The 14,938-nt window shown below is 34.2% G+C and overlaps 1 protein-coding gene across 1 annotated transcript; it reads right to left on the bottom strand.

Moving 5' to 3' along the window:
- Positions 1-547: 547 nt before the first annotated feature.
- Positions 548-1,486, bottom strand: LOC126001392 (olfactory receptor 4F6-like). Its single transcript, XM_049768652.1, has one exon. It carries the CDS (start codon positions 1,484-1,486, stop codon positions 548-550), a length of 939 nt encoding a protein of 312 aa, XP_049624609.1.
- Positions 1,487-14,938: the final 13,452 nt, after the last annotated feature.

The raw sequence follows: 14,938 nt of genomic DNA on the forward strand, positions 1-14,938 counted from the left end.
GCTGCATCATTATTCATTTGCATTAGGTTTCTGGTATATAATATTAGAACATAATATAGTATGCATTAAACCCTGTTCAAAAATTACATGTAACTAAGTACATCAGTAATATAAGGACTCGGGAAAGTAAAGGAAACTACAACAAAACAACTTTCAAAATATGTATGCCTTCCTTGCTAAAAACACCAGTTACAAGAGCCAATCATTTATTTCTATTACCAGAGACCACTTTTATGAATAAACCAAAAATTACAAGCTTTCATAAATTGCTCTGAAAATCAATAATTATGGCTATATAATAATTCTCAATGTTCTGTGAAATTGTCAAAATTAAGCAAAATGAGATATACTTTCTGTATTTATAAAGTCACAATATTACATACAAAACAACTTTAAAATAAATGTAAATTTCTATTGATCATAAAATAAAATAAGTCAAGTTTTATAGAGTACTTAATTAAATTGACAAATTGTAATCATAGCATAATCTTTTAAACACTTGTGCATAAAATAGTGTAACAGAAAGAATCACATCTGCTTTAAGAATTTAGAGGCTCTTCCTCAACTTCAGTAGTTGGTTACTCAGTCTCCTCATTGCACTCATCATGTCCTTGTTCCTCAATGTGTAAATTGCAGGATTTAGAATGGGTGTTATCAGGAAGTCAAGAATTGCAAGAAACTTATCCACTGGCACTGTGGGGAAAGGCCACACATAAACAAAGATGCATGGTCCAAAGAACAATACCACCACAGTGATGTGAGCTGAGAGAGTAGATAGGGCCTTGGACAAACCAGATGAAGATTGTTTCCATACTGTGACCAGGATAAAAATATAAGAGATAATCAATAAGAAGAAAGTTCCCATAGAAATGAACCCACTGTTGGCAGTAACCATGAATTCCAAATTATAAGTGTCTATGCAGGAAAGTTTGATAAACCAAGGTAGGTCACAGTAAAAGCTATCTATCTCATTGGGACCACAAAATGGCAAATGGATAACAAAAACTAACTGGACCACTGAGTGAACGAGGCCTATACTCCAAGCACCAGAGACAAGCAAAATGCACATCCGTGTACTCATAACTGTCAAGTAATGGAGGGGCTTACAAATTGCTACATATCTATCTAAGGCCATGGCAATGAGCAATACCATTTCAGATCCACCCAGAACATGAAGAATAAATATCTGTATAACACACCCATGGAAAGATATGGTTTTATGTCCAGAGGACAGGTCAGAAATCATCTTAGGAACTGTTAATGTAGAAAGGCACAAATCAATGAAAGAGAGATTGGCTAGAAGGAAGTACATTGGGGAATGTAAATGAAGATCAGAAGTCACTGTAAGCATAACAAGGAGATTTCCCAAGACTATTGTTGTGTAAAACACTGTAGCAAAGACAAGAAGAAAATGTTGCATTGGTCTAGAATTAGAAAGTCCCAAGAATATAAATTCAGACACTTCAGAGTAATTTGTTTCATACATTAGATTTTGGCTGATGATACCTAAAAGACCAAAAACAAAATAAAAACAAAGTGTTTTTTTAAAAAAAATTTCAAACACAAGTTCTTATTGAATTAGGTATTTACACAAATTAAGTCACACTAAAAGTCAAAAGGTGTTCAAATGCATGTAGTTATTTGTTCATTCAAGTAATATCACTAATGAGTTTAATGTGTGTGCACAGTTTGGAATAAATAATACCTCTTTAGCATCTGTCATATGGCAGGCACTAAGTCAATTTGACTTAAAATGTTAATTTGGATATGGAAACTGCATGATAAAGGTGGTTATAAAGATTAAATAACTTATAATTACTGATAGAATCCTCATACTTGGTTTAAAGCAGTGGTTCTCAAATAGTGGGGCATGCACCGGGGGTTGAGGGGCACAAGACTCCGTATAAGGGGGCGCGTTTGACCTCTGCAAACACTGTCATAACAAGCTAAGCCCCGTGTTTATGTCTCTGTATGTCTCTGGAGCTGAGAGTTGCTGTGTCCTGCTTCAAACCCCGCTTCGAAAAGCTATGCATTGCAAAACATGCTCATTGTAGCTATTAATCCAGACATCACCTCTGATTAAAAAAATCAGCTCAAATTATTTTAAATAATTTTGTTTTTGCAGGTTAAAGTTTTTTTTAATAAAGATACTATTTACAGTCACAGGGGGGACAGCGTGAAAAATGTTTTCTTCTTCCTGGGGGGCACGACAGAAAATAATTGAGAAGCACTGGTTTAAAGGAACAAAACATTATGATAAGAAAATATGACTAAATAAGCAGTGATAAGTATTCAGATTATGCCAAATATAATATTTCTACCAAAGAATAAATGTAATAGTCCATAATTTGTAAAAGCCATGTACAAAGATCCTCTTACAAAAAGCCCATTGAAACAAGCACATGGTAATTCAGATCAGGTATAGCAAATTTAATCTTGCATCCATTATAAGAAAAAATAGAAAGATACTAGCAATTTAAGGAGAAACTTGACCATACTTCTACATTCAGACTATAATCTTCCAAGTAAAGAATTTGATGAAAGCAGTAAAATAAATTTAGTGTGCTCTACCAAGAGAATATTAAAGAACCATATTATATCAGTGTAGATTGGTGAATTATTCAACGGTGCTGGAAAACAGATAAAACTTGAAATAATATTGATCTTTGTCTTTCAATTCAGCTGAGTACTTAAATATTAAAATTACAGGAATATTTTTGAAATATTAAAGGAAAAAACAATTTAATCATACCCTTCGCTAACAAATGAGAGGAATAACAGAAAACATATTAAAATAAAAATTATATATTTTATATGTGCATACTTATATGATATCTGGAGAGATAGATAAATAATATATATAGTTTAATATGGAGTTATATATATGGAGTTAATATAATCAGTTTAAAAGTAATAGTATATACAATATTTTGGGAAATAGTTCTACAAGAGCAAGGATTAACCACTTTTAATTTAAAATCAGTTCTAAATGAAGAAAATAATATGTGATATATCAATTTTCTTATTTTTAATATTATTATTTTGGGGCAGTTGGGTCACACCCGGCGGTGCTCAGGAGTTACTCCTGGCTTTTCTTTCAGAAGTAACTCCTGGCAGGCTCGGGGGACCATATGGGATGCTGGAATTTGAAACCGGTCCATCCTGTGTTGGCACTGTGCAAGGTAAAGGCCTTACTACTGTGCTATCGCTCTGGCCCCAACATATCAATTTTAAACCAAAACATAAAATGACTATTGATGAGCCAGAGATTTGGCTCAGTGGTAGAGCACATGCCTTCCATGTGTGAGGCCAATACCAGGTGCTATCAATGACAAATTAAGTTCAACAATAGCAGCAACAATAATAAAGAACCTATTGAAAGAAGAGAAATCTTTTTTTTTTTTTTTTAAGAATTGGAGGTCAAAGCAAGAATACAGCTGGTAGTGTTTGCCTTGCACATGAATGACTGGGATTCAATCCCCAGCATCTCATGTGGACCCCAAGTCTGCCAGGAGTAGTTTCTGAGCACAGAATCAAGAGTAACCCCTAAGCATTGTGCCCCCCCAAATAATAAAATTTAAAATAAAATATTATAATTAATAAGGATGAGACAGATAAATCACTTTCACTGGTAGAGATTATATAAATTAATAAATCTCAAGAAAGTACATTCAAAATAAGAAACCAACTCTTTCCTCTTCTCTTTTTCTTTCTCATTACTTCCTTCTTCCCTCTCTCCTTCCTTCTTCCCTCTCTCCTTCCTTCTTTTACCTTCTTTCTTCATTTTCTTCCTTCCTACTCTCCTTTCTTATTTCCTTCAGCTATCCTTTATTTATTCCTTCCTCCCTTAAAGAAATTCACAATAAATTGGCTTGCTTTCTCAAAACCACGTTTTCTTTGAACATATATCTTTCTGGCTTGCTTCCCTGTCTTTTTGTTTGCTTGCTTTCAAGCTAATGTTCTTCTTTAAACAAGTGTTTCTTTCATCTTCCCCCACTTTTATAAATAAATTTAGCTCAATAAAAACTATTTGTTTCACTAAAAAGAAAAAATATACCCATAAATTACAACTAAAAACTCAATTCAAAAAGAATTGCTTCTTTTAATAATAGTAAATAAACTAAAAATTTGCTGTTACTATATATCATTATACCTGATAAGTCACCTAATGTTTACAATACAGAATTAAAGTATTCATTATGAAACTGAGGAGTCACATATCAAAAAATATAAGACTGGAAATATATAAAGGAAGTATAATTGAATAATAAAAGATAGTTATGAGATCAAATTTATGAATAAGTATTTAACTGACATTTCCAGAAAAAGTAAGATTATTATTTTATATTTATATATTGCATGAATCATCAATAGTTGATTTTAATATATGTGATATAAAAGTATTTCATAGACACAAATGATAATTTCTGTTATAGATTTTAGCCTAACTTTTTTCACTTAATTTTCTAAAATATGTTGAAACAAACTAAATTTAGATTCTAGTTCCACATTTGAATAATACCGTGTTTTCTAATTATACTGATACCACAAATTCTACCTCTAGTCTTATTTTCTTAAATGTTCACTTCTCTGTATACCATTTCACATAATGTCTAGATTAATACATGGGCAAAACTTTGCACTACCTCAACAGGAAAGCAACATAAGTGAATTGGAGTTCCAGACACTCTGTAGCCAAAAGTTAACTTGGAAGTCATATAGGTCAGTCAAGAATGAATATCATGAAGTTAATATAAAGGAAATATTACAGGAATAATGTTAAGAAATTCTTTGTAGGGCCGGGCGGTGGCGCTAGAGGTAAGGTGTCTGCCTTGCTAGCGCTAGCCTAGGACGGACCGCGGTTCGATCCCCCGGTGTCCCATATGGTCCCCCAAGCCAGGAGCGACTTCTGAGTGCATAGCCAAAAGTAACCCCTGAGCGTCACCGGGTGTGGCCCAAAAAACAAACAAACAAACAAACAAACAAAAAAAAAAAGAAATTCTTTGTAAGAGTACAGAATAGTAGATTTAATAGGGAAAAATTGAGGAAATAAAAACAGGAGGGACCAAAGAAAAATGGAGCAACTATAAACAGAGTGGAATTTTAAAAAACATATATATATATACATATATGTGTGTGTATATTTTTTTATTTTTTGGGCCACACCTGGTGATGTCAGGGGTTACTCTTGGCTATGCACTCAGAAATCACTCCTGGCTTGGGTGACCATATGTGATGCCAGGGCTCAAACTCAGTTCTGTCCTGAGTCAGCTGCGTTACAAGGCAAGTGTCCTACCACTGCACTACTGCTCCAGTTCCAAATAACCTATAATTTATCAAAAGATTTTGATCACACAATGTATTACTTTTATAATTTAGATATTTATTCTGGAGTTTAAAATGTAAAAATATTTAAAGTACCAATAGAAGATTACTGATAAAATTTAAATTAATAGAAAATTATTTCTTATAGCCTATTTTTCTTATTTTTCTATTGTCTATATTAAAAACATATAGAAGATCTAGTAACTACTTTTGTTTTTCTCTTTCCTATTTTCTGTATAGATTCAGTCCACTTGAGAAATCAATAAAAGAGAAGAAAATTCATCAAACTATTGTATTTGGTACTATATTTGTACTGTATTTGGTATGAAGTTAAAGATTGCTCAAAGAAAGTATCTAATTTTTTAATAGTGAATATTGATGCATGAGTAACAACAGGAATAACAAATGTACAAAAACCACTTAAAATTTTTTGATGTTTTGTCATCATAAACAGGGATCAGATACATTATTTTTTATTTTATTGATCAACAGACAATGAGAAAAAGACAGACTAGAAAACAAGCACTTCAAGTATTTACACAGTTTCACTTACAAAAAAAGCATTCTTCTTACACATTCTTCAAGCGTTTAAGCTATAACTTGCACAGTACAAAGAGTGTTGGGAAGTAGTTAAAAATGGCATATGCTAGGCATGTTCAATTCCCATTTAACATTTAAACATAATATAATAATGATAATAATTAAAACATATACAATAAGAATTTAAACATAATCAAATATAGCTCAGGAGACTTCCCCCAAAATAAATGAGCAAATCAAATGTACAAATATAGCTTTATGATACTAAAGTAAGAGTAAATATGTTTATGTAGCATATATTTATCATATATGTTTACATATGCATAAACACTTATACCTCAAATTCTAACACATTTTAATCAGAAAAAATACTAAGCAAATGGTAGTGCATTTATATAAAAACTATTAAAAATAAATATCTCTAAAAATAACCTATTTTAATAAAAAATAGTCTGATTTTAAGTTTAGAAACAATGTCGTTAACAGTAACTTTTAATTTAAACAATTCTCCAAATTCACATTAAATATCACCAGTAGTGGGTCTACAAAAATGGGATCGTATGTGTAATTTACTTCTGCTATACAAAAATAATTGTGTAGTATGACTGCATATTTATGTTTGTTGTGCTAATATCTATGATTTTGTATGATAGTCTAAAACAGGTTGGAAAGATGTTTCAACGGTCTGAATACCTGGTTTGTCATTTAGAAGGCTGGATTTGATTCCAAAACCACACTGTCTCCCTAGAATCACAGGGAATGACCTGAAAAAAACAGCCAGGAATAACCCATGTGTTAACAAAAATAAGTGATGAAATAAATAATATAAAAATTTACCTTTTGTTGCTTTTGACATAAAGGTGTATATTCTTAAATAGAAAATGAATGAGAGGTTGAAGAGTAATAGAACTCTAAGCTCAGATTTCAAGTAGATAAACAAGTTAAGTATTTTTTTTAATAAAAATTGGTTTGACAAGTGTGATACAACTATTTAACTGTAAAGCATTATAATGGTCCGAATATTCAAAATATTCCCAGAGAATCATCACCATAATGAAATATTATATTTGTGAGAAAACTTTCATTAGATTCTTAAGCATGTGTAGTGTTTACTTTATAAGCAACTACTTCAATGGTAATCTAGTGAAGAAAAGGTTAAAATGTGAAGCAAAGGAGATAACAGCAAAAGGGAGAGAGAAGCGGCCATGTGGTGAAAAGGGAAAAAATAAAAAAAGCAAAGAGTGATTCTGGGGCCAGAGCAGTGGTGTGGAGTAGTAAGGTGTCTGCCTTGCTGACACTAGCCTAGGATGGACCACAGTTCAATCCCTGGCATCCCGTATGATCCTCCAAAACAGAAGTGATTTCTGAGCACATAGCCAAAAGTAACACCTGAGCGTCACCGGTTGTGCCCCCCAATAAAAAACAAAAACAAAAAAATAAACAAAAAGAGTGATTCTATTAATATTCAAAGAAAAGCACGTACCTCAGCATGACCAAGTTGAACCTAGATATTCCATTACGTGCCCACTGATTAAAATTCCTCAGTAATTTCTATCTTCCCAACATCTGAGAATGGAATAAAAAGCTCTTGCCATCAAATAGATGGCAGCTCATCTCCCAACCTCTTGCTTCATTTCATAAACATCAAAGTGAAGTGACCTGCAAAGTCAATTCTTGTTCTTTCAAGTATATAGGTACTCTAACCTAGAATCTGCATTAAAGATACTTCTGGCGATTTTGATTTTGTTATTATTTTTGTTCTAACCTATCCATCCATGAAACTGCCTCTCTCTTCTAGTATGTACTAGAAGTTCCTCTTTTTTACCAGCATATTATGCTACTCGAAAGCCTCTAATAATACTTTTTTTAATTACATTTGACTTACCTCCTATGAAATTCTCCAAAGCATAGTTTAGCTCATTCTTAAAAGCTGCCCCCTGACAGTCATTTTAGTGTTGGTGCAAAAGCAAATATTTGAAAGGTTGTGGGCATGTATATTAATGAATGCATATTAATATTTAATATTAATGATTGTATAATAATATTAATAAACACTTGTTAACAATATTAATAAATGCATATTAATAAGTGTGTGAATTATTTATGACAACGCTTTCTCACATTTACTTTACATATTTAATTAAAATTAATGACAAGAGAACTTTAAAACAATGACTACTCACAGAAGTTTTAAGAAATTAATATTAGAAGCAATTTCTAAGGTGAAAGTGAAGTATAAGCTAGATTCAGAATTTCCTCTGTAAGTTAAAGACACAATAAGGATATATAAAACAATGTATACAACCTAGAAAATCAGAAATAAAAGTTCCAGTTTAGCTTTGGCAACCCTGTAATCAATAAGTATTTAAAGCTTATAAAATTAAAAAACTAAAGTTGAGGCTTAAATGGGTAGAAAATAAAGAAGGGATTAAGGGAGAATAAAAGAGTTTTGTAATGTAAAATTGTAGCATTTACTACAATATAATAAAAATAAGTGATAATATTAGTATATTGATAACGTACTATCTCAACTTACCTGACCAAAAGCACACACCTCCAAAATGAATCTATTCACTATTATTGAATTTTTAAATATTTCCTTCTTAATCCTTTTTTTTCCCCTTCCTCCCCTTTTAGCTCTTTCAATAGCTTCTGGTGACCATTTGATGATTCAGTGGCCTGAGTCCCCAGGTCATTCATCATGAGAGCTCTACTTTTAATTCCCATGACATTAAGAGTTTTCTATGTTCGATTTACAAAGCAAATGAAAAACACAGTAAACCAAGTTAGATAAAGCATGACAAAAAATACCTTCAGGAAAAATAAGTATCTTCTAACATGTTAATGCTAAATATGGAATTAAATGTCATTGAGACCAAAAAAAGTCAAAGGAATTATGAACAAACTCAGCAATTTAATGTAAAATTTAGAATATTCATGTGCTATCTTTGGTTATACTACCTGTTTCTCCCTTTTTATCCATTATCTAATTACCATTCCATTTTAGATATACTAATAATAAATGCCAGTAGCTAAATATGTTGGACATCTTACTCATCTAGAGATAAAATCAACTATCAAATGTTTTATTAACTGAGTCCTTGGATATAATCTCTCCACCACCTTTTTCATATTATTGTTAAAAACAGATTTACTTTACATAGTAACTCTTCCCACTTATAGCCCTAGAAATAAATTCTAAAGCAAAAATATATACTCATGCCTTTGGGTTCAATAAGGGAAAGAATAATTCATTCATTGAATGATACAGTCACAGACTTTGCAGCAACATGAATGGACCTAGAACATATTATGTTAAACGAAGCAAGACAGAAGACAAAATATAAACACAGAATGATAGCACTATTCTGAAGTATCTAGAATATACACCAGATAAACAACCAATACCCCACGATTAAATAACAGGGTAAAACAGGATAGAAACCTCAAACACTTTAATAATCACCATATACTGGGGAGTAGAGCCCAAAACAAAGGGGAGAGAAACAACACAAAGCCTGACTACACATTATATTATAAAGAAACCAGCAACAACAGAAACAGCAGCGTATAGAGAACAGGTATGTAATTATATTTTTACTACAAAGGACCATAATAATTTACTAAGGATCTTATATAGGAGTACAGGTAAAGATTATGACGGGAAATTACTGAGTCCAAAAGAAACACTTCAAAACAATATATTCGAATGCCTTAACTTTACCACATTTAAAATAACCGCTCAGTTTTTCTGTCCATACGGGTTCCTGGATACAAAGTGTGAACATCCTATGGTGGTACCTCGGTGCTCAGTCACACGAGGCAGCATACTCTGCTTGAATCATGAAAATGGCCGGATAAAACTCTTTACCATACCCTTTATCTCTAGATTATGCCTTCTTTTAGGACCTGAAGCACATGACCAGCCAGATCACCAAAGCAACAACCGAGAACTACAGATTTTTTTTTTTTTTTGGTTTTTGGGCCACACCCGTTTGACGCTCAGGGGTTACTCCTGGCTATGTGCTCAGAAATCACCCCTGGCTTGGGGGGACCATATGGGACGCCGGGGGATCGAACCGCGGTCCTTCCTTGGCTAGCGCTTGCAAGGCAGACACCTTACCTCCAGCGCCACCTACCCGGCCCCAGACCTACAGATTTTTACCACAGGGCCAAAGCATCGAACACGTTCAAGCAAACTAACATGCCCTTACTCTTATATCCTCTCTTCTCATTACTCCGTATTTTTGTTGTTGGTGGTGTTTGATTGTTGGTTTGTTTTGTTTTTCCTAGTCTCTCTTCTTGCCTCTCTCTTCTTCCACCTTCTCCTTCTCACTACCATCAATTCAATCTATGTCAAATAAAAACCACATGGTTTCCTCCTCTATAGGAAAGGAATGTTGACATATAGGGCGCTGTGGACAAAACTGCAAAGAGTAAACACCTATATAGATAGACCTCACTAACACAATGGTCAGTACTCGAGAAACGAAACCTATACATACCCAAAAGTTGATCTATTAGTTTCCTTTCCTTACAAGTACTATACTTAGTACTCATCACACCTCTTGCTCTCCACACCTCTCTATATTAATGTACACCTAAGTTAACTTCTATATGATAGGAATCCTCCTTAAGGGACAATCCACAATCAACCCATACCTATACCCTATATAACCCCTCCCATATAATATTCCCTCTCCCCCCACCAGAAATCTGACTATTCCTTCACCCCTCAATCCCATCCCCGATATCCCCACCACACTATAACTCTTCACCCTAAATTTTTAATCCAGTAGGCATCAAGACCGACTTCCTACCCCAACGAGCCAGTACCCACTACCCAAGTGAAGAGACACCCACTCAAACTCTCATGTCGTTCCCGGCAAGAAAATACAACCAACACCCCGACTGACCCATGCAATGTGGCCCTGCTAATCACCTCTCCCTAATGTGGACTGTGACTTGATATCGGAACTAGCTCCAAAGGACCCCCACTGCAAGAACTCTACCCAAGACCTCCCTGCCTGGACCCCACACCTCACAAGGAAATCTCAGAAGACAATGGGGAAGCCTATACTTTCATCATAAGTATAGACCTATATAACACAACCTTTTATCCGGTTTCTCCCCAAATATAAAGTGATCTCCTGTATCACTTTCTCCCTTTTTCTTTGTTTTGTTTTTATTTTATCTTTTCTTTTTTATTCTTGTTAGTTTCTTTTGTTTGTTTTGTTTTGTTTTAGTTTTTGTTATTTGATTTGATTTTTTTTTTTTTTTGCTTCTTTTGGGTCACTTCTGGCAGCACTCAAAGGGTGCTCCTGGCTCTATGCTTGGAGAACGCCCCTGGTGGGCATGGGGGGACATTGGGGATGCCGGAATCTGAGCCACCGTCCTTCTACAGGAAGGATAGACACCTTGTCTCCGTGCAATCTCTCCCAGCCTCACTTTTATTTAATCTTTTTTTTCCTTTATATATGTTTTTGTAGGGAGTCTGGTTTCTTTTCTCTCCACCCCCAAATCCACCAGTAATATAATGTAGCACCACTTCCTCCTGCAAAGACATATTAAACAAAGGGGAAATTGTATGTGTAAAAACAAGCTCTTATCTACTAGGGATAAGAACTCATACTTATTTACAAAACAAGGACATCTCCCACCCTGAACGTATGTCATGTAGAAACAACTTAGGCTCCAGGGAACTAGACACCGACCATCCAGCCTTAACTCCTGGATCCCAGACATAGAAACGACAGAGCTCTCCACAGCAACTCCAGGAGCCAAAACCCCTCCAGGACATTCATAATGCTGCTCTGACTCCAACATGCACCAGTTCTAAATTGATAACCTGACAACGAGGAAATGAGAACAACTTGATCTAAGAGCAAGTTGTCCTTCCTCATCAGCCAACGATAAGACATCAGAAAACATGTCACCCTTTTTCTGTGCAAAACCTGTTACAACCAGGACTGGACAGTACGCATCCAGGGACCAACAACAACAATAACAGCAACAAAAAGCTCTAGCCTAGCTTTTGGTCTACGATCTGTTCAACAAACAAGATCTCCAATTCCAGAGGTCTGACTCAGACAACCGCAACTGAACGGGTCTTCTGGAAACATAACTAAAGATCTTATCCCAGGCTCCATCCTAGGAGCAACATAATGACCAAGACCACCAACTACAGAAGATGGAATAAAACGACACTGAAGAAGCATAACTACCTAGAACCACAAAGATAGACTTCATCATAAGCTCCATTCTTTGAGCTGCACAGTCACCAAGATCTCTAGATACAGAGGTCTGATGTTACTATCCAAGACGAAGCAGAAGTCTTCCATACACCACGAAAGCACCAAGGGGAGAGTAAATGATCATGCAAGGAGTCTATAGTTAAACCCATGACAATATACTTCAGGGGTGAAGAAACCCTGTATCTCCTAGACCAAGGGAATTACCTCTACAATATCCCCAATAGTTACTGTGTCTATGCAGGGGGGACAAAACGGAAAAAAAGCACAAAACAATCATTTTTCCACATATTTATTTATCGATTGATTTTTTTGATGTCTTCATTTTGGTGTAGAGATTGAAGTTGATGTCTCCAATATTTTATTTTACTTTATTTTATCTTATCTTTCTTTTTCCTTTTTGCACTCCAGCATGATTTGATTTCAGAACCGAGACTATTGTGTGGTGCTTGTCTTTATTGCTGTAGTGCTCACTGGATATTTAATTTGATTTTTTTTTCTGTATTGTTGTGGTGTTTCTATTACCTTTTTCTCATCCTCTCTCAAATTGAGGTTGAAAACCTCTAGAAGGACTCTGCCCATTTTCAGCATATTTGACTTCTTTTTTTGTACCCCAATCTATCGCTTTTCTTTCCTTCAAACAAAACCACATAACTCAATTTATCTAGCTCTGCCTCTTAAATAGAGGGGGAAACAAGGGAGGGTTCCAGGACCAAACAGATATATGATCACTAATAGTAAGCTAGACAAAGAGGAGACCACCTACTCTAGCAGCCCGGGGGCTGATGGTGGAGAATATGGGTTGCAGAAAGAAAACTGGGATGAAAATAACTACATTTTGAACTGTCCTAATAATGAGAATGTATGAGGGAAATGGAAAACCTGTCTAGAGTACAGGCGGGGATCGGATGGGGTGGAGGGAGATTTGGGACATTGGTGATGGGAATATTGCACTGGTGATGGGTGGTGTTCTTTACATGAGTGAAACCCAAACACAATCATGTATGTAATCAAGGTGTTTAAATAAAATATATAAAAAATAAATAAAAAATCAAGTTTTTCAGATCAAGTAGAAATGCAAAAGCAAATCTAATGTACTGTTTTCTGTTGTGTATGTAAACATTTTATGGGATTATTATGTTACTGACCCTACCCTGATTGGTGATTGTGCCCTACCCTAGGGTGTGACCTGGCATTCTGCCCCTACCCTAGTGGTACCTGATTCTGCTTCCACCATTGGGTGGTATCTGATCCCACCATTGGGTGGTACCTGAATCTGGGGGATAAAAACAAGGGTCTGTGTAAGGCAAGGGGCAAGAAAAAAAAAAAGAAAACTGGGATGAGGGGAGGACATATTTGGTGATGGTATTACTCTTATTCGATGTTAATATGTACCTAAAATACTACTGTGAAAGATATATAAGCCATTATGATAAAAAATGTGTTTTAATCAGAAATGTTCTTTGACTTACATGTATTATTATATTTTATTAATTATATTATATGTTATGTTGTTATGTTACTATATTATATTATGTTAGTTTATCTCAATATGTTAATCAATTTTGTCTCTTGAATAAATTCTTACAATAAAAAAGAATAATTCATTCATTTACAATAACTAATAAAATATATAAACACTGTCCAGTGGGCAGCAGGGATAGCAGAGAAGAATAAGTATAATCATAGTGATGCTGGAGTCAATAGAACAGTGGTTAGGGTGTAACTTAGTTTGATTTCCAGCACCATCTGATAGAGGTTACTTGAGGCCCCAGAGAACCCCCAGCACTGCAGGGCCCAAGTTAGTAATGCAACTTGAGTTCTTACACTGGACCCATGCTCAATGAATTAAGAATCACCAGTAGGACCACCAGGATCCTCAGCACTTGAATTATTTTGACTACGCTAGATGCAGTAATAAATGGTATAGACAGGATAATTTGAAAAAAGTAATATTTACACAAAAAGTTGAAGAAAAGGAACTATAAATACTCAAAAAATACAACTAAGAAGAACTAAGTTTACAGTAGTATGAAAACTACTTCATTATTAGCATGTTCTAGAAACAGCAAGTAAATCATAGCAAACAGAATACAATAGAAAAAACAGAGCAGTAGAAACAGGGTAAAGAAATAATAAAAAAAACTCATTCATATATTGCCTTGTAAACATATGAGGAGTATGAGGAGTTTGACATTGAATAAATCTGTTTTGGGGTTCCTTTTAACACTCAGAAGGGTTCACTAGACTTAGCTCTTGATATACTTGTGAGAAACATATTCAATGACTTTCCTAAAATTTTTATTTCATATTTCATAGAATAGTACCTGTAGGACCCATATAAGTAATGATAATGGGCTCTCAGAAAAAAGAGAAAAATAAATGGGCAGCAAAGAAAGTCTTTGTCATGAATACTCCAGCTACAAAGGAAGGAGTAAGATAAACACATCTGGTATAAACAAAATCTTATACAATAATATCACACATCACAAATTATGCCTCTCTTTACTGGAGTAAGGTTAAAATTAGATACTATTTCAGAAATATTAAAATAAACATACCAATACAAATCTAATATATGTAATTCCATTTTAAAAATTAAAAGCTTAGCTAACATTTATTTTTTATTATGTATCTTTCAAGCATTAACTAAAATTCAAATTCTGTACATAGCATATCATGATAATTACCAAGTCTATTTTTTATTCATCTCCATACAAATGATTCTCATCATTTGATTTACACACTATTCAATTACTTTCTACCTTTTATTCAATAATTTTCCTTTTGTTGTTGATTTAGTTTGTTTACTTAGGTAAAGT

This window comes from Suncus etruscus, chromosome 2 (genome assembly GCF_024139225.1).
Source record: "Suncus etruscus isolate mSunEtr1 chromosome 2, mSunEtr1.pri.cur, whole genome shotgun sequence".
Lineage (NCBI taxonomy): Eukaryota > Metazoa > Chordata > Mammalia > Eulipotyphla > Soricidae > Suncus > Suncus etruscus.